At 37.7% G+C, this 20,208-nt stretch overlaps 1 protein-coding gene across 9 annotated transcripts in view; it reads right to left on the bottom strand.

Annotated features, from left to right (window-relative positions):
- The window catches only part of PHF21A (PHD finger protein 21A), a 139,334-nt gene that overhangs the window by 10,230 nt on the left and 108,896 nt on the right, over positions 1-20,208 (bottom strand). For 7 of the 9 annotated variants that reach the window (XM_082761947.1, XM_082761949.1, XM_082761946.1 and 4 more), the window contains 11 exons: positions 19,949-20,203; positions 18,082-18,168; positions 15,302-15,598; positions 13,434-13,532; positions 12,247-12,298; positions 11,384-11,463; positions 10,864-10,924; positions 8,283-8,446; positions 2,376-2,531; positions 640-715; positions 204-307 (listed from right to left, as the gene is read on the bottom strand). In XM_082761947.1, coding sequence (XP_082618073.1) covers positions 204-307; positions 640-715; positions 2,376-2,531; positions 8,283-8,446; positions 10,864-10,924; positions 11,384-11,463; positions 12,247-12,298; positions 13,434-13,532; positions 15,302-15,598; positions 18,082-18,168; positions 19,949-20,203 — 1,431 coding nt within the window. Of the gene's footprint in view, positions 1-203; positions 308-639; positions 716-2,375; positions 2,532-8,282; positions 8,447-8,511; positions 8,535-10,863; positions 10,925-11,383; positions 11,464-12,246; positions 12,299-13,433; positions 13,533-15,301; positions 15,599-18,081; positions 18,169-19,948; positions 20,204-20,208 lie in introns of all 9 variants that reach the window. The other 2 variants (XM_082761952.1, XM_082761954.1) reach the window with 1 other exon arrangement.

Below are 20,208 nucleotides of genomic sequence, written 5' to 3'. Positions count from 1 at the left end.
TCATGTGTAAGTGACTCATTCTAAGTATATGTTGCCTGCATTTCATTCCTGCTCCCCAAAGTCCTAAAAAACATAGGAAAGAGCCCATTTAATTCTCAGTAAAACCAGTGAAAGACAGGTCTAGCACATGGGCTCTACAGTTCTCTCTCTGAATTCTGGCATCAGAAGACAGGTGCAGAGTTATTTGGGAGGGCAATACTCACCGTTATGGAATTGCTGAGCTGTTTGACCTTCTGCTCTAGTTGTTCTCTTTCCTGTTTTAAATCTGAACTCCATTTAAGTAGTTTCTGTTTTTCCTCTTCTTTTGCTGAAAAACAGAATATTCATCACATCAAGAAATAATATTTAAAGTGTTTCTGTTACAACTGTAGATAGAGGCTATAAACTATTTCATTTAAAGGCGGTGTTTAAGATCAATTCAACAACTTTTGCAATAAATCACACCCAATGTTTCACCTATACACAGAAGCATCACAGAAAGCTTAATAAATATTTAGACTGCCATTTACACTTCACAAGTGATTAAGGTCCTTTTCCTTTAATTTCCTTTTCCAAAGGAAGTATCATTCTGTCCCATTCCCTCAATTACATTTTCCAGTATCAAAACTGAAGCAAAGGTGTTGCTCCCCATTTTCCTACCTGCTTTATATGCAATATATGAATGAACAATTGCTAAAGTTCCTGGCCACGGGATTGCTTCTTCCTTCTTTAACATCTGAAAGAAAAGTGTGTAGAGATTTAGATGGTAAATAATCTACTCCTAGGAAAAGAAAAAGGAGAAAGAGGGAAAGACAGAGGATTTTCTTTATGGCTATCATTAGTCTGAGCCCTGTTAACACGTCTGCTTTGCAGACCTGTTCTGAGATTTAACAGAGGGAATTATTCACAACTGTACCGTAGCTCCCACAAAGGAGGCCTGTTTCTTACAAATGTCAGCATTTTCTCAAATTCCCTCCATAGCCACAAATAAACTCTACTAATGAAACTGAACAACTTAAAAGAGGAATGAAAAGATCATGTATCTGAACTCAAACTTGCCAGGAGACAAACATTATGTCATGGTTCAGACAAACTGCTGTTCTCAGATGTTCTGGGAGAAAACTTCTCATGGCACAGAGCAGTCTCCACACCATACATTCAAATACCACACTTCCTGGCTTGTAAAACATGAGACTGTCCTATCTGCCCTTCTCACAAGAATCATTTTAATATAATTGCCAAACCCTCTTTATGTACATATAAGGGTAAAACCCATTTATGCCTTTCAGATCCTCCCTAACATATTCCTACCTACATATTCCTTTCTAACGTATTCCTTCCTAAGGAACTTTATTTTGTGAAGAAAAATGTAATGTGTCTTTTTAACAAGTCAATCCGAGGGGTGTCTCAGAAGACAGAGGACTCGGCCACTTTGTAGTGAAATACCTCCCATTTTTCCCCATAATTTTGTGGGAACATATCACAGAAATACAAAGAGAAGGGAGACATGATGGAACACAAGAGCAGGAATAGGAAAGTGGTAACTCTCCCTCATTTGCAACTACTGACCAAGTCACTTGAGTTTTGCTTTTTCATTTTCCTGAACAGCACATCATTTGCCAGGCTGTTTTCTTACCTTGCCATCTGGCTAACCAAAGGTCATGTGGGTGACTAAGCAAGATGCTAAATCAGAGAGAACACTAACAGCTTCAGCCTGCTGATTAAGAGCAACCCTTTGCAACTTCTGGAGTTCCACATAAGGGTTATGAATACAGTAGTTTAATTCTTTGTCTTGTAATCTCAATGCAATTATGAACAAAATATTAAAATATCATCTGTTCGCTTTAATTGTGTACGAGGGATTTGGAAGAAAGAAGAAACAAGCTATTTGTCCATCCTCATTTCACAGATTCTGGACACCATTATTAAAGAGATCACTGAAGTCAATCTCTCCGGTGTTTGATTTATATAACCAAAGAGAGGTTTATATTTTCTCTATCTCTTGAGGTAGGCTCCTACAAATGTTTTATTTATTTATCCAGAAGAACATGCTAATAACTTTTTAAGAAACAACGAGCTTGGGATGAACAGGAAAATTTCTATGAGTAGTAGAGAACCTTTCCCAAAAGTTTGTGTGCTTCAGCCCAGAAAGAGTAAAAACACAAGGGTAACGAATAAAGACCTCAAGTCCGGGAGGAAAACTTAACAGTTTTGCACTTGCACGCATTCCAACAGATGTAATCAAATCAAATTCACACAAGCCTTGTTGCAGATCAAATAAATTTGTTCAGTGTCAGGCTGTCTTGATATAAATAAGCCAAGTAATATGATTGTTTTCTTTAACTTGGAAAAATCTTTACAGTGCATTGTGTATAACACTGTCTGTCAAACAATACCTGGTCTTGACATTTGGGACAGATCCACATGCCCTTGGGAATGGTTTTCAGAGGCGGGTCCAGACAGTCCAGGTGATAAACACGTGAACATGTGTCACACATCAGCAACTGCCCACTTTTTCTGCAAACACTGCAAAAATCCTCATGGATATCGCCCTATAAAATTGAGGGGAAGGGTTGAGGGGAGAGAAAGAGAGAGAAGGCAAAAAGTGAACTTTGACCTTTGACATCTACATCATTGTTAAATGCAAAGTTTACAGCACAAACTATTTCTAAGGGGGTTCCAAATGGTCAAGCCCTTTTTAGAAGATGAAACAGGAAAACCAGGCATGATGTCAGAAACACTGACATCTGTCTTCCCAAACGCTCCCTCTGTCCTCCCAGGGTAACATGTTACAACAAACACTTATTACCAAAACTTCTCTTAACAACTGATACCCCATAGCCTGTCTTATTATAGATTCCTCCCTTACCCTGCCTTTTTTTTTTTTTTTTTTCTTTTCCTAAAATGATGAGCTATTCTCCTTCTTAACCCTTCTCATTTCTGGATGTAAGCACAACTTCACTTTGGGAATGCTGATGAGGCTGTCTCTTTCCAGTAATAGTATGTAAGAAACCCCAGCTGAGTGACTTAAAAGAACACTGTCAAATATTTAGGTCACCTTTAAAAATGAAAGTGGAAGGAAAAGGTGCTCTGCTTGTAAATGAAAAAGAACAGAATGAATTATATGTTCTGAGATAATTCTTTTTACCTCGCACAGGTTACCTCAAGTTGCACCAAAAAAGCTATGAGTCAAAATTTTCTCTTTCTCTATAGACAGTGGTCTATGTTTCATCACTAACATAGGCTGAGAGACAAGATGAAAGAATAGCAAGAGATACTTTCTAAGTGTTTTTTTGTGTGTTTTTTTTTTTTTTTCTCCCCCAGAAAGAGTTGAAAACATACTGACAAGGTCTCTTAACAACATCCAGTCCAAATTACTACTTTATCACCTTTAGAGAAATTTCTTTTCTAAAGAAATTTAACTCCCCAGAAATATAGGTCTAATTTTTGTCACTTTTTCTTCTCTCTCTCTCCTCCTGTTACTCCCATCTCATGCTTGGGGTAGTGGTGGTGATGGTGTTTGTTTTCCTTTGTTCTTTGGATATTTGAACAAAGAGGCATGAAAGAAAAATGGCTTAGCACCCACAGAGCAGGAAAGGGGCATCTGAACCCCTCTCCCTTCTCCACCTGTTGCCTTTTCTGGCAAGCTGACATATTCTAGGCCCCATCTGGAGTCAGAAATATGCACTTCTCACTGACTTCAGCCAAATTTTCACACACACAACATCTGCAAGACTGTGATCTTAAGATGCATGTGTTGAGTCAAATTGTGCATATACACTCCCTCTGTACATATGCAACATCAGCACTCGCGGTGCTTCATTTTGACCCGTGCAGTCTTTTCAAGTGTGTGAGTAAGTTCCATCATCTTGGAATGATATCGGACTTGGCCATGCACTTACACATTAAGTTGCCAGACAAGAAAAATGACGCTAACCTCTACTGTGGATAAAATATTAAACATATTAGAAGAATGAGACACAGGCAATCTGCTAAGGTTTCTACTTGGCGGCTCTATTGCTGATGAGGCCTTTCTCTGAAGGGAATGCTATTCTTCTCTTTATTCCCAAGGTTAGCACCGACGCCGTGTTTTGTAAAGGATCAAGCTTTAGTGAATTTTCAGCGGCATGGTTTGGTTCCATAACTCTGGGGATCATTGAGAGGTGGGTTACAGTATTATTTCATGCTTTACAACAGAGCTCTTCCGTGTTAACAGAAGAATGAAATGAGTGACACTTCATGCCTCTTGTGAAGTGATCTGTGTAACCAGTCTGGGAAGAACTTCTTTTCCTCCATCAAGCACTCTGTGAGTACAAGTAAGGAAAAGAAGGCAGACAGGAGACGTGACATAAGCTAAGATGTGAAATCCTCTGCAACCTAATGAAATTTTTAAGAGCAAAATTCTCACATTTTACAAGAAAATTCTCATTCTAGAGAACTACATGTGGCCTTCAGTTGCCACAGACTACAAACGGCTTTTGGTATCTGGCTCAGGTGCACAGTTATTGGTGCGCTGAAAACCAAAATTGATATATCTGGTATCCCGTAGAAAGAGATCTACACAAGAGATGCAAACTGTTGCTTCTTGAGGTGGTGACATTTAGAAATTTAGACCTGAAGCCTTCTAAATTCAACAGAACACTGTAAATCCAGAAGTGATACAACTGGTCAGCGTGCAGTATGGCTGAACACATCAGGATGGCAACACGTGCACAAAATCCATAGTCCTATTTTTGGTTTGTCAAAACAGTAATACAAAATTCAGGATATTTCCTCAAAATTAATAACTGGACATACCAAATCCCAGCCAATGCTCAATTCCAAAGAAATGCCCCAGGTTTTCTAGACAGTTAATAAATATATGCATGAAGGGGGTTGGATGTGATGTGACATGCACCCCACTAATCTCAGTGTCTGGACCAGCTCTGTGAAAATTATATGCAGCCAACCTATGTTAGAGCAGAGCTCACTGACAATGCTCGGACATATGTTGTAGGCTAAACAGACAGAAGAATAATTTCAGGACAGAGACAGTATAAAAGGTGATTTAAGGTCACTTTTTGCTCTAATTCCCCTGTACCAAGAAAACCAGAAAGCAAATTAAAGCTTTTTGAACAGCTAACAGTTTATTTTCATATACAGTGGCTAGAGCAATAGTGCCTGGCTTTAGGAATAGAACTGAACAATACAGTGTCATATCCAAAGTAGATGTAGTTTATGTGTCTGAATATGTAATATACATGTATATATGTATATGTACATTTCACTGGAATAACGTGGGAAATCTAAATATTCTGTGACAACAACTGTGCAAAACCAGATACATAAAGTTGATGGTAATATATATGAATGATATAAGTGAATTAAGTTATCATAAGCAATAATAATCTTGGCACTTCCTAACATTTATGGGTTTGACTTTGCAATCTGCATGTTCTCTAATGCTCTTCTCAACTGGACCATTTATTAATTTACTAATAAAAAGGCATTTTGTGACCACAGACTTGAACCATCACTAGAATAGAGACTTTTAGACAGAAAACAGTTTTGCTTTATTCTTGCTGCTGAGTAATTGACTGTCAAAGGCAATTGCCATCTTCCAGGTGAATATGCTACTGTGTGAGGGAGAATCACCCATAACCAAATGCTTCACAGCCAATTGCCAGACAGAAAAAAAAAAAAAAAAAGATTTGTTCAACCATGCCTACTGTATTACTTCCTTCCTTTCCCCAGGCTCTATTCCTAGTTTCTACTCCTCTACTTTTATCTCCAATCCCATCTCAAGTTCCTGCTTTATTGTCCCTTTAAAATTCATCTCTGTCATTCAGAGAATGACAATTCAGGAGAAAGGCAAGAAGGCCTTTCTGGGCTGAGTGCTTGATTTGTATTTTTTACAGGTTGGCTAAAAGTTAAGTTTATTTATGTAATGAACATCAAACTTCCATTCTAAAGTCTATATGAATTAGACCTTCTCAGTAAATGAGTGCAAAAATGTTTTAAAGATAGGTAAAATTGCAGTTTTCCTCTATATCTGTCTGGGAAACTGCTGAATGGTTTTAACTGTGACTTTTGACATAACCTTTTATTTAGGCATGCACATCTCATGTTTTCATTCTGTAGGTCCCCAAAGGCTGGGAGCTGTAACAACAGGCAGCATTTTCTATCCTATCTGGAATAAACAGACCTTTCTATATTTTGATTGTCATGTTGAAATATATCTTCTGCTTTTACTTGTATTTTATTTTACATGGAATTCAATACCAAATGTTTCTGAAAAGTCTAAAGAATTAGCTCACCTGATAGGGAATATACATTGAATAAGACTTTGGGATAAAATTCCTTTGAAAAAACAAACCTACAAAATGTTAAAACCAATGCTTATGCATAAACTAAATCACTTGTCTGTAAACATTTTAAAGGGGACTTATATGTTACTCTAAAGGGAAAAGAGTGCTACTGTGCTATATTACAATACACTCAGGTAAGAGAGAATGTTAACTACCTTCTTTGTAAACTTCTACTGTCTCCTTTAGAATACCTCTATTTTCATAATTAAAGTATACTGAAATAATCCATAATCTAAGTACAAATACTATAAAATTTCAGAAAATTCATGGCATTGAGAACTAGATTAGAATGCCTCAAAAATTCTCTACTCTTGATTTAGCCTGCTGTCACCAGGCACCTCGGAAAACAGGACAACATCACATTATACTGTTTCGAGAGCTCTTATATAGTGGGAAAAGACCGGCAGTATGCATACAGAAGTCAGAGATGGAAAAGACCTACCACATTATCCAGCCCTTCTCTTGGGGCCAGTGTCAAAAATGTTCTCTTCAGCATGTTTACTTGTCATTTTTACTGCTTACTTATAGAAGACCCCAGAGATGGAGATGCCCCACCCTCCCTATGAGGGGCTGTTCCACAGTCTCTTTCATCTGACTGTCAGCAAAGGGCTTTTATAGTCAAGTGCTGTTCTGCTTTCAAAAGTGACTACATAAAAGAGCACCTTCTAATTTCACATACATATTCCCTGTGTATCAGAACTGCATCTATTTATTTCTGTGACTCAGACACACTTGTACTATTTCTATTCCTGTTATCTGTACAGAACAAATACAGTTCAGAAGCAACAAGCTGGCTTCTATTCCCTCTTGTATGTGGCCAATAGTCCCTCAGTCTGTGCACTTAGAGTGGTGAAACTGCACAGGTGAAAATAAAGCTGCCCAGCTCTTCCTCAAAGCCCATTTCAAGTTGTTGGGCCTCAATTATATGTGAAAATATGTAAAAAAACAAACATACAAACAAAAAAACCACAGATCACTTACTCAGATTGCAGGAGTCTGCAATGATATGACTAAATAAGCAAGCACCTTTTTATTTTTAAACTGTACTCAGTAGTCACTAAAAGGCAAGCACTTTACTTTTGCACTGAGCACTTTACTTTTACACTTTTACTTTTTACTCCTGAGAATCTTTATGCAATGAATTGTTTCGCCCATACTGAATAGAGTAACAGTACACTTTTGGACAAGCCATAGTGTCCCTTCATTATGTCCTGTCAGACCTACACAGAAACTCAGTCCAACTTTTCTCACTATTTCTTTTCTGAGGTTTATGCATGACCTTTAAATTTTTTCTTCATGTTTTTGCTAGTAATAATGAAATAATTCAGTAGTTCTCAGCAACTTAAAAAGAAGTTGTACTTTGAGTGGCAAATCCTATCTTTTAACTTAAAAAAACATACCTATTTCTTTATATATTATAACAAAATGGGCAAATTTTATTCAAGACAGATTTAGTGATCTGATCACAGGGGCAATGTATTCAGCAACACTGGTACACCAGAACTACCATAAGCAACGCTGTGAACATGGCTCCTGTCTGTCCTGAGTGATCCGGGAGGTTTCCCTTCTGTCATTATAGAAACACCACAACTTTTTCTTATTAGAGTCTGTAAGTAATACTTTTCATTCTCCCCTTCCCCCATTTTCATGGATGACAGATTCAATTCAGTCAGACAAGATCTCAGACATGGCACAAAGGAAATGAGCTCATCTAGCATGCCTGGTGCCTCCCAGTGTTTCAATCCACTGAAGGAGTTATAAATAAAATCTCTACAGGATAAGAACATAGGTGCAGGAGGAAAAAGGAAGGGTGTTAAAAGGATGCTGGACCATTTCATTGCACTGAACTAGGACAAAGGATGAGTGAGACTACAGAAACAAAATCTGCAATGATTTTCCTTGTGACTGTTTCTACATATCTTTCCAAAAGTAACCCCCTTCCCAAGAGTTACTTACGTCTGTGGAGCTGGGGCTAGGCAGGGACACAGGCTGAACAGCTGCGGGAAAAGTAAATGTGGTCTCTGTCTTTTCATTTTCAGGGGAGTCAGGATAACTGGACAGAGGGGATGTGGGGGTCAAAGCCCCAAACCCCAGCACCGTGTTGTATTTAGGTGGACGACCTACATATTAACAAAAGGGAACAAACAAACAAACAAAAAAAAAAAGGAAAAATGATCTTACATACCTTTGGCCAGTGGTCCTCATTGGCTAGCATGAAAAAGGAAATGATGTAGCACAGAGAGGAAATTAATATAAAAGTTACAAGTGGAAGGACAGAAGCAAAGATTAAAACATTTTTAAGAAATCTTTAAGTAGAATTTTGCAAGGAAAGAACATTTAAAAGATGTATTTCAGAAGGAAATAGAAACAAGTTCTGTCGAGGGTCAAAGTATCGCTCTCACAAAAGCAGTGTGGGAATGCTTTCCATTCCTAGAAACAAGGCTATTCAGTTTTTAGGGAGAGCATGTTGGCATCAAAACTAGAGAGAAGCCACAATAACTACTATTAAATCCCTTCTACTGTTATCCCACACATTCCTATCTTTCTACTGCCAGCATAAATCTACACAAAGGTTAAGTCCTTTATCACAGGCCAACACTCACCATTCCAACCCTCTCCTTTTCTTCCCATTTTTTTAAACCCACTCACCCACAGATCAGCACTTTCTACTCTACTGGTACATCTTTTAAATTAGGCTAGAACAGGTCCTATTTTGTGACTCATAACCTCAGCACTACCAGCTGTAATCTATCATTGGTCTTCCACTGTAACCCTCACCCAAATCCTGTGCTCTTTCTTAGCATTTCTCAGTCAAATACATTTGATTCTACACAACTCCTATGTGCTCCTTTAGACTAGCAGAAGTGCAAAATGTGTTTGTAACTATTTTCATAAAATTACGTATGCAAAGGAAGGTGGCAAAAAACAATATGTAACCATCATTTCTGCCTCCCTTCTCCTGGGTAATTTATGGATATGTAAACATAAAGGACCTAGGATCTAGGAATAATTCTCCGGATTTTATGTTTACAGATTGTCAGTCCATACCTATTAACATGCTAAACCTAGCATTTAAAGTCTGGATATGTTCCAGAACTAAGTATGTCCTTGGAAACGGATTTCTGATAGTGATGTCCATGGCTGAAATTTCTGACATGCTCAGCACCATCTAGAATTAAACTAAAGCTCTCAAGGGCACTTGCTTGCATAAGCTTTTCACCTAATATATTGCTATACTAAATCACAAAACAAATGTATACATCCAAATCTTTTGTCAACTGAAAATTCATGCTACTAGTTTGGTACTGATACAAGGTGCAGGCTCACAACAGTGTGGGAGAAAAAAAAAAAAAAAGAGAGAGCATAACAGCGGTCAGCATGCATAAATAGGCTAGGAGAATATCAAGTACAAAAGCATGCAAACTATTTCATTGACACAGTAATTGTTCACAATGAGTTATAAAACAGAATTAAGAAATCATTACTAGAAGTAGGAACATTTACTTATCCACAGATCAAATGCAAACCTCTCTCTCTATAAAATCTGTATCATACTATTTATAAATATATTTTTTTATGTCATCAGAGGATGGCAAGAGACTGATGTGCTTTATTCAGAATCAGTATGGCTGCAGAAGTGTCAGTTTTGCCACATTGCCTTCTGGACTGACAAGGTATGTCAAGGAGAGTACATGTGAAATGGATATATGACCTTGCAGCCAATAAAAAACAAACAGAACAAAACAAAACAAAACAAAAAACAACAGAATTGGAACTGGTTGATGCTAGGTTAGACTGTGGATTTTAAATATGCTCGATTGCTTAAGTCTGTAAAAACTGCAGAAAAGTGTCAAAAATCAGGGAAAGATTGTCATGTATGTGTGGTTGATGCCATGCACAAAAAACAGTATCAAGTTCTCTGCTATGCTGTTCTGACTCATCTGATTCACCATAACCTAAGCCTTAAAATTTCACCTGTTTTACAGAAGAATTTCTACTGAATAATACTGCTTACCTATATGAAACACCATCTCTTCTGTTTGGACAAGTGGCACTCTGCTTGCAGCGAAGTGCTCAGTATGAGCAAGATAGTCCTTCTTTCTCAAGATAAAATCTTTCCAAGGACATATTTCTGCTCATGGTAGGGAACAAGCTTTTCTCACACTAAGTTTCCTCTCCTATTCTGGGCAGACACTTCTTCCATAACCTTCTTGATAGTAGCGATACAATTTACTTATTAACAAGAGGATCTTGACAGCAGCTTTATACCACTAAATGATGTTCAAACATCTCACCTTTCACTTTGCTCTATTTTTGGGGGGCGAGATTGAAACTGAAATGAAACACTGAGCTGCCTAATAAAACCTGCTGTGCTAATCCCTAGAAGTCATGATCTGTGTCTGCCGTAGAACTTCACTATACAAATAAAGTACTGCAGTGCCCTTCCTTATTTTGTTCTTCATATCAACAAGGGGACTACAAACACAAGATGGAGAAAGAGGCACACAGCAGGAAGAAAAGTCTAAGTATCTCTCACCTCTTTTGCGTGTCCCAGGATGCATTGTGCTGTTCAGGTACGTGACTGCACTCTTCTTGCGCTGTAGGGGAGAACAGAACCATTTTTGTTGGCTAACATTTTTGGCAACAACTATATGCAATATTTGATGGATAGTATGGTAGTACTACATGAGATGACTGGCTCTTCTATTTTCTGGAGCACAGCTTCAGAAAGGTCAGCTTTTTTACACTACTTCTGACATCTGGACTGCTTCAGGCTAATATGCAAGCTGACCTGACGGCTAGGACTAACACACACTGCCATTTAATGTCAGCTTTACATAGGGGAAGGCAGAAAGGAATGCAAGTATTAAAAGAACACCCCAATGTATTTACTTTTAAAAAATATGAGGGTCATATCATTGCAATGGCCTTTTAAATCATAAACAATAGCTTCCCTGTCTAGTTAGAACTGAGACAGCTTAGTAGGCAGCGATGTGGCAGAAAAACACACAAGCTCAGAATGAAAGTACTAGCTTCCCCCGGCAAGAGATCAATACCTCAGGCTCAAAAACTGCTCCACTGTATACTGGATTTGCTGTTGTTCTTCTTTTCCTCTCTTGTCGCTTACTTTGGATTTCTTGTAAAACAAAGCATTCAGGTTAGAAAACAACAGGCCTCAGAAATAATACAAAGTTCTCAGAATACAGTTTGCATGTGAATTTAGCTGTGAAGGTTTCTGCAGTACACCACTCATACTCAATACAGGCAACTTTGTCACACTTCTGATTTCTGAAGGTTTGAAAACTAAGATCTAACATGGAATATAAGTGCTCATCTAATTCACAAAATGACTACCATCTTCTGTCTAAATAAAAGTACTCCCTGACTACGACTTTTTAAATTGGTGGTCAGTGTAATTGAGAGCTAAAACTAAAAGCCTCTGGTAACCTTTTCAATACTTAAAAATAAATGCAGTACAGAAATATGCAAGCTGCTGCAATTTAGGCTGTTTCTCACTGCATAGGATTAAGAAAGCCAATTATCTATCAACTCATTTCCTTTACAGATTACAGTTCCATGAAATTGTGAAATAAATAAGAAATCCAGATGTGAGTTACCATAAAATTATCCATGGCATAACTTTTCAGATACAAGGACTGCCCCAAAAGCAACATTGTCACAAACTTCTTTCCTACTACCAAAACATACACTTTCTTGCCAACCACTGATCTCAGCTGCATAAGCAACTGATTTGTGTCCATGTAACATGGGGAATAAAAAGGATGCACAACAGAGACTAAGATCAAGAGTACAGACACCCCAAATGCACTTAATACAGATATATTTTGGACTTGCACTTCCAGCTCAGAATGGCCATGAAGCAGAGAGCTCAAGAACCAACTTATGACATTTTTCTTACCTTCCAGATGGTCATGAGTAACTAGTCCCAGAGATACCATGAAGGCAAGTTTCTGTGAGAAGGAAGAAAGAGAAAAACACAGAGATCATAACAATTCCAATCATTAGGATAAGCTACTTAGGCCCTTTAAAGTCAGTTGACAGGTAACTAAGCAACACAGAAGTTATTAATAATGCTTTGCTTCTATAAATTACTTTTCATTCATATATGTCAATCTGTTTTACAGAAGATAGACGCCAGTCCCATTTTCTAGACGGGAAACTAGGCTGAGATGTAGGGAAATGCCAGTTGCTCATGATCACAGAGTTGGCAGAGCTAGTAACAAGAAAGCAGTTTCTTTACTTCCAATCCAGCACTGAAACAACTACGTGATTGGCTCTTAGTAAATGCCAACACAATTCAGTTGCCAGCAAAACATTGCTGGTTGCAGAACACGATCTCCATATTATCTCTATGATTATTGCAGACTACAAGGAGCAACTCTGGCTTACATTTGCAGTTTGATAAGGGCTATGGCTTTCTTAAAGGATTCTAATTTTAATGCAGGAATTGCAAAGACATCTAAAAATCAGAATTTGTACTGACAACATTTAATGCTCACAGTAGTCAGTTTGAATCCATCTACAAAAAACAAACATAGCAGAACATTTAGCTGTAATCTGTTCCAAAGCTTGTCATGGCAGAAAGACTTTAAAAATACCCGTTTTGGCCATTTTGTCACTATAAAACTAACTATATGTAAACTGGAATAAGAACTGGGAGAATGCGAACATACGTTACTCTTTCCGTCCTGCTCACCAGAACAGTGGTATTTCATACAGCAAGATAAAGACAGTTCTCCAGCATTAAAAATAACTTCAGAAGTTTAGAAGTCTAAAAGCTCAAAGGAATGGAAATCAGCGCTGTAATCTAAGCCTCCTGGTTGAAGGAAGTATCAGAGGGAACTTATGATCTTCTAGCTTAACAAAAGGCTCTGAAGTCCAATGTATCTCAGGACTGAAAATGCATATGCATTATATCTATTTAGACTTCTTATTCTTTAGCCCTATCAGCTATTGCTGTCCAACAGGAATGTAAGGAACATAAAAACTTAGGAGTCTTGATGGAACAGAGGAGAAAATTTGTTTTCTGAAGGACAGAGTACTTCTTTTTTGTCTGAAAAGAAAGCTCTGGATGTGTTCTGATACCTGTGGATTTTCTTCTCGTTTTGGCTTCGGTGCAGCAGGTGGAGTAACTGTACGACTTTCTGTTTGCTTCTCTTCTGCTTCCACATGTGGTTTAATAGTCTGAAAAGGAACAGTGTTTCTTTCATTCAGTGATAAGAATGACTTTTTTACTTTGACTAATAAAGCAAAACAAATACTTTAGCAGATACAGGAGAAAAACAGTTTAAAACAGGCAGTATGCTAACAAAGACTTAATTGAGGAATCTGACGTGAGAGGAATGTTAATTAGTGTTTTGCTTTAACAAAGGATGGAGCAGCCTCACTACCATTCCATTAACCCAAGCAGCCATGCAAGCAATAAAAGTCATGGTAAGAGTTAACTGCATTACAGAAATCACTATACTGAATGGGATAGAAAACTTCCAGGTAAAAAACACTCTCACAGTACATGGATTTTGTTCTTCTGGCTCCTTGGTCTTCATGAAGAATTATGAATGGCTCAAACACTGTCTCTCTGACTCCTAAGATCTCTGATGTTTCTGAAACTTTTTTCTTTTCTGAAGTTAGAATCTTTTGCAATGGTATCAAAAAAGTTTGCATGACAATCCTCAACACATGGCACAGCTGCTGATTCTACAAATATAGATAATCTCTATAGAGACACAAACTTTTCCCCTTTAACACATAGGGAATATATACAAAAATAATCGTGTGTTATTAAGCCACCAGCATTTTTCTGCATGGTTTTCAACAGTTCCTTGAATTTCCAGTAATTATTGAAAGAGCAAATTAATATTGCTGACATCAAAAGGAACAGGCATCAAAAGTACAGTATTGTAAAAGTACAACTTCAAATCATATGAAAAGGGCATGCATTGCTAAATAACTTGTAAAACTGCCTTGATGTACACAAGAACCTACTTAGGTGAATTCATAAAGAGAACTGAACATGAGCATAACGTTCATGCACAAGTTTTTCAGTCTCTATAGGTGACTTCAAATACGGACGATAACTTCAAGGCACATTAGTCTATGAAAGAGTTGTAAGTGAAATATATATAAATATATTCACAATTATATAAAAATTATATAAAAATATGTTATATGTTATAGATAATATATTATACATTATATAGTATTATAATATTACTAACATGTAATATACTAAGGAGTTAAAAGTGAAACAGAAGATTGCTTCACTTGAACTGAATGGCAAGGACTGCAGCTGCAACCCACACTAAAGCAAAATTTTATTTTACAAAAATCTTTACTGGAAAGAGACTTTAAAACTAAACATCCAGAATGCTCTGTTTCTGAAGGTCTCCCTTCCACCCATTCAATCCAATTTAGTCATGGGAAACTGCCAGTCTTCAGAAGCTGAGTGAGACTATTTTGTCTCCAATCACAGGTGTACAAGACTACAAGATCAAGGAAGAAATTATTGTACTTATTGCATTATATACTCCTATGATTTTGTGTTTTTTTCTTTTTTTTTTTTTTCCTTTCTGGTAGCCACTATCTGAAAAACAAACCCACTGAAAACAGTGTTTCTTAAAAGCCTGATATGAACACGGACTTCTGTTTGTACTTGGTATCCAGTAAATTAGTACAGCTCTGGAATATTGCTTGTTTATAAACTACTGAAGTTAAGACAGTACAGGGAGAATAAAACCCCTGAAGTTTGAGAATAAAATTCCAATGAGCCATATTAAAGAAAAGGTAATTTCTACCCCAAGAGCTGAAAGTCATTCCTTAATTTGTACTGTTGTTGGAACACGAATATTTCCAGTACCCACTGAAAATGTCTCCATTTCTTATCCTCTCCAGAACTGGCTCCATAAAGCAATAAACCCGGTATGTTTATCTAGTAGATACTTTCTTATCTGTACCTGTTTTTCAATGTTTGGTTTGCTGATCTGTACAGTCTGAGGTCCAGCGAGCCTGGTACCCGGTGCTGCTATCACGATGCTGGTGAGCTGTGCCATAGGGAAGGTTTTGGCTATGGTTGCTGTCTGCCCGTTAACTACACGAACTGGATGTATGGAGTTCTGAGAGTTGGGTAAAGAGGTGGGTGTGAACTTTGTTGTCAACATCACAGGCCTCTGAATAAGCTGAGGAGCTGCAAGCATTGGAGGAGGTGCTGGGGCAATAGGAATGTTATTTTGGGCAACTGGTTTAGGTCGAACCTACAAAAAAGTAAAAAAGACGGAAAGATTCATATATGAGTACTGCAAAAGAACTTCTTTACCAAGTCTTACAATTCTGTCTTTATATTCCATGCAAGGTTGCTTGATTACTTATAGAATGTAATTTTTAGCATAGCATCATAAGTATTCTATGAGAGAGAAAAGCCACGTTTTCAAACCTACTTTCCTAAGACGCAGCCATGACATTTGCATGTGAAGTCATGGTCCTTGAAATGGTATTTTGATGCACAGATATTTATATACTGCGTGTGTACTGCCAAGTGCCTTATATATGTCTAAATCAACATATTGGTTTTGCAAGCCAAATATTCATGTAATATTTACCGGCACTGCTGAGGCGCTCATGCTAAAAGTGTGTCTCAAGGCTTTACACTGAGCCTTCAGCAAATTTTCAGCAAATCCTTGTTACTGCTGTCATCTCTATCTATATCTAAATAGACACCTGCACAACCAATCTTGCTAAACAAACAAACAAACAAACAAAAATCAAGATTATACATCAATCTCTCACTGAAAGTGATAAAGGGTAAAGGTAAATGAAGTTGTTAATCTTTTTTCTTTCTTGGGCCACAAGTTTTTCAGTCCTCCACCACCAATATTTGCTTATTTCTTGCCCATTGTTAACTTTTTACTTATTACATCATTACAAAGTATAGAAGCACAATGCATTACTCTGAAAATAAAGCCTTTTTCATTGTTTAATTTCTATTGTCCTATCCATCTTTAATATTCCGTTACAATTTTATCATTGAAAACTAGGAAAAATCCTCACAGACCTCACTGTCCCTAAATCTTAACCAGATATCAGCCCATACTTTCCTGTTCCTGTTCCTTTTCCTTTTTTATTTTTTTTTTTTTTTGTTTCTGTAAAAGATTCAGAATTTTAGCCACAGTGCCACATATATCTTGGTAATTAAATAGTTCCTCCAAGATTTATTTACCTATTTATTTATTTATTTATTTAAAATGAATCAGTGTCTTTCCCAAACCGTGGAAAAACTTGTAAAAAAACAAGTTCTACTGCTCAGCTGCTAACAGGTCACTTTCTGTTGCAATACAGAAACACTTGGGAACTATCTAAAGACATCTTGTTTTCGCTTTTTTGCTCATGAATGGCAAACAATAACAGCAATTTAAGGCCTTGGGTAATACTTTGATTTTGCTAACACCAGTTCAGTGGGTTCATATCATATGAAGCAAATACTTTCATATATGATCATCATATGTGAATCTCATAATCACAGACCCATGCAGGTTAGAAGGAAGCTCAGGAGGTCTCTAACCCAATCTCCTGCTTAGAGAAGGGCCAACACTAAATGCAGAGACCACACTGCTCAGGACTTCATCAAGACAAGTGTCTGAAACCTCCTAGTTTGGAGCTTCTATAACATCTCTGGGCAGGTTCTTCCACTCCTAAGTGAGATCACAGTGAGAAACTGTTCCTTGAATGGACATTAGGAAAAAATTCTTTACTGTGAGGGTGGTCAGACACTGGGATAGGCTTCCTAAAGAGGTGGTTGATACCCCATGTCTGTCAGTTGGACAATATGCTTTAACTTTTGGTTAGATCTGAAGTGGTCAGGCAGTTGGACTGTATGATCTTTGAAGGTCCCTTTCAACTGAACTATTCCATTCCATTCCATTCCATTCCATTCCATTCCATTCCATTCCCTGTTTAAACCTTTCCTGTTAAAATTTATGATCCTTGTCTGTAATTCTCGCGCCATGCACCTATGTCTCTATCTTCTTTATTTCTTTGTAGGTATTGGAAATAAGGCTGCTGTTAGGTTCCCCAAAATCTCTTGTATAAACTGAACAAGCTCAGCTCTCTCAGCCTCTCCTTGTAGGTCATGTATTTCTACCCGCCCCCCCCCCCCCAACTATCTTAGTGGCCCTCCTCCCCCTAAATTTGAAATTAATTCAAATTTCAATCAACTTCCTCCTTATACCGGGGGGGCAGAACTGGATGCCATGCACCAGATCCATTTTTGTGATTGCTGAGAAAAGGTGGCTAATCTCTTGCATTGATCCTGTTGGTACAGTCCAATATGCTGCCAACCTTCTTTGATGCCAGGGCACACTACTAGTTCACATTTAGCTACTGTCAGACAAGACCTTTCTAAAAAGTGCTGCTTCCCAGCCTGCCAGTCCCCAGCCTGTACCTAATGCAGTGGGTTAGTCCATCTCAGGTGCAAGACTATGCCTTTTTCCTTGACAAAGTTCAGGAGATTCCTGCTGGCTAACTCCCTTACCCTGTCTGGGTCCCTCTGAACGGCAGCACTGCCCTCAAGTGTGTGGACTGCACCCTCAAATTTGGCATCATCCGCAAACCTGATGATGATGAATTGTCTCCTCTACCAGGCCACCAATAAAGACCAACAAACATGATGTACATAGAAAATATCTTCTATTTATGCTATAATTAAGGCCTTTCTTCTATTGTTTGTTCTCTGTACACTCACCTGTGGAAGAAAATTTGGACGAGGAGTGAGTCTGGGAGGAGGGATGAACTGCGGCACTTTTATGGGCTGAGGTGTAGCCTGAACCTGCTGTAAGAACATAAAAGACAGCTAAATAAGTGGAAAACAGCTTTGAAGTTGTTCACCAAAATCAAACTCCTGAATGTATTTTCAGACTTCATGTTCCTGGTTTTCCACTCTGTAAATATTTTTTCACAGTAACAGCTTCTTCATTATAAATGTATTGAAGTCAGAACTAATCTTACGTCCCTGTTCCTGTACACCTTGGAACACAAATTGAAGGTATCTTTCCTTCTAGAGCAACTGTACTACTATGCTATATGATCTAAAACCATTTCATTTGAAGATAATGAAACTGCCATTTGTTTTAATAGTTAATAATTGGCTTTACAACAGACAGAAAATAATACCAGCCTTTGATGTCCAGCTACATGAACTATTGTCCTATTGTATTCAGTGATATACAGAAGAATGAAAGAGTATCTCATAAAAATAGTAAAGAACTGGAGGTTAAAACTCTTCTATTTCTAGCAATATTAATGACACTATGAAGGGCTGTAAACATACAACTTAAAATTTTCAAAAGTAAGCCAATCGAAACAATTAGGGTCTGATTTTAAGGAGTCCTAAGTACTTCACTGTCTACCTGAAATCAATTGGAGCTGCCACATAATTAATCTCTGAATAGCCCTAGTGACTACACAGTGAGATGCTCTGAAATCCATGTCCATGTTAGTTTCCACCTTTCTGTACTTCTGTCCACGCACATAAGATTGCAATTTACTTCAAAAAGCTCTTGTACTGATTAATTAATGCTTGGGAAAATATTCTGAGATTTTTGATGAAATGTACTACCAAAACAAAAATCATGGACAAGCATTGTGTCAGAATCACCTTGCAGTCTAAGTAAGTTACTCAGCAAAGAGACTGAGCAGAAACATGAAGGCCAGATGAGAGTGGGGCAATGGATGACACTGGAAAAGGGAATAGCACAATAACTCCATTCAGTCTGTTCTGATTACAAACATATGCCTCATTAGGAAGCAAAATTACTTTCATTTCCATTATTAAAATGTGTTTTTTTTTTTTTTTTTTTTTTTTAAACATAAGTAAAGATTTATGTTTAGTGAAATTTCAATCGTTAATTCAGAAGTAAAATTTCTCTGTCATGATCTCATACAATTGCTGGTTTCCAGTCCAAGAAGCCTATATAATCCAATTCTAAAACATTACTTCTTATATTTTCAGGTGGCTGATTGATTGTTCAGCAGCTTTACTACTCTTGAAAAGACTGTGTGATGTAATCAAAGCACTTTCCAAAATACACTTAAGGAAACAGGATCTATGTATGAAAAAGTGGTGAGTGAAGACAGGATAGTGAACAGAGTTAAGCGGTGTGTCTAACACCAGAGACTATCACAGAAAGGGAACACGAGAGATTGACTCAAAAAATGTAAGACGAAGACCCCAAATGATCAAACAAAGAAACTCGGACACCACTTTTATCAAACTAGCTGAATTTTGCAGAACACAGCCACATAGCCTAGGTAGGGGCAAAACAATTGATACTTTCCCATGACTAATAGCTGCAACCAGGGGAAACTCTACACAGAGGCGATGACAGCACTGATTTAATTCTATAATCAAAACAGTAATAACAACCCATGTAGATGGTAAATGCTTTTCTCTTAGACTTTTATTTTAACAATGTTAAAGTAAGGAAGCCTCATAACAGGTACTTACTTTTCTTTCTCCCGCAAAAAATAGACTATTCATTTAAATATTTTCTATAGCCCTCTTGTAAACTCAAACCACATGTATCTGCAGGGCAAACCCATGAAATGCTTACCAAAGTGACTGTATTTTTTGCCACTATTTGGACTGCCTCAGCTCCCGGCCCAGTGACCTTATTTGTTGTCTGGAGGTTGACTGGTGCATTCTGCGCATCGGTGCTGAGGACCGCTTTCTGATTGTTGTTGATAGCAGTGACCATGGCAATGGTGGGTCTCTGACCCACAACGGAGGCAGGCATGGTCGCAGTTGCTGCTTTCAAGACGAGAGGTAGTGTCTTAGTGGTGATCATTGAAGCTGTAGTTACAGTTTTCTAGA

This window comes from Aythya marila, assembly GCF_965140915.1.
Source record: "Aythya marila genome assembly, chromosome: 5".
Classification (NCBI taxonomy): Eukaryota; Metazoa; Chordata; class Aves; order Anseriformes; family Anatidae; genus Aythya; species Aythya marila.
Note: the sequence above shows the minus strand (reverse complement) of the source record. Positions and strands in the feature narration are given on the sequence as shown.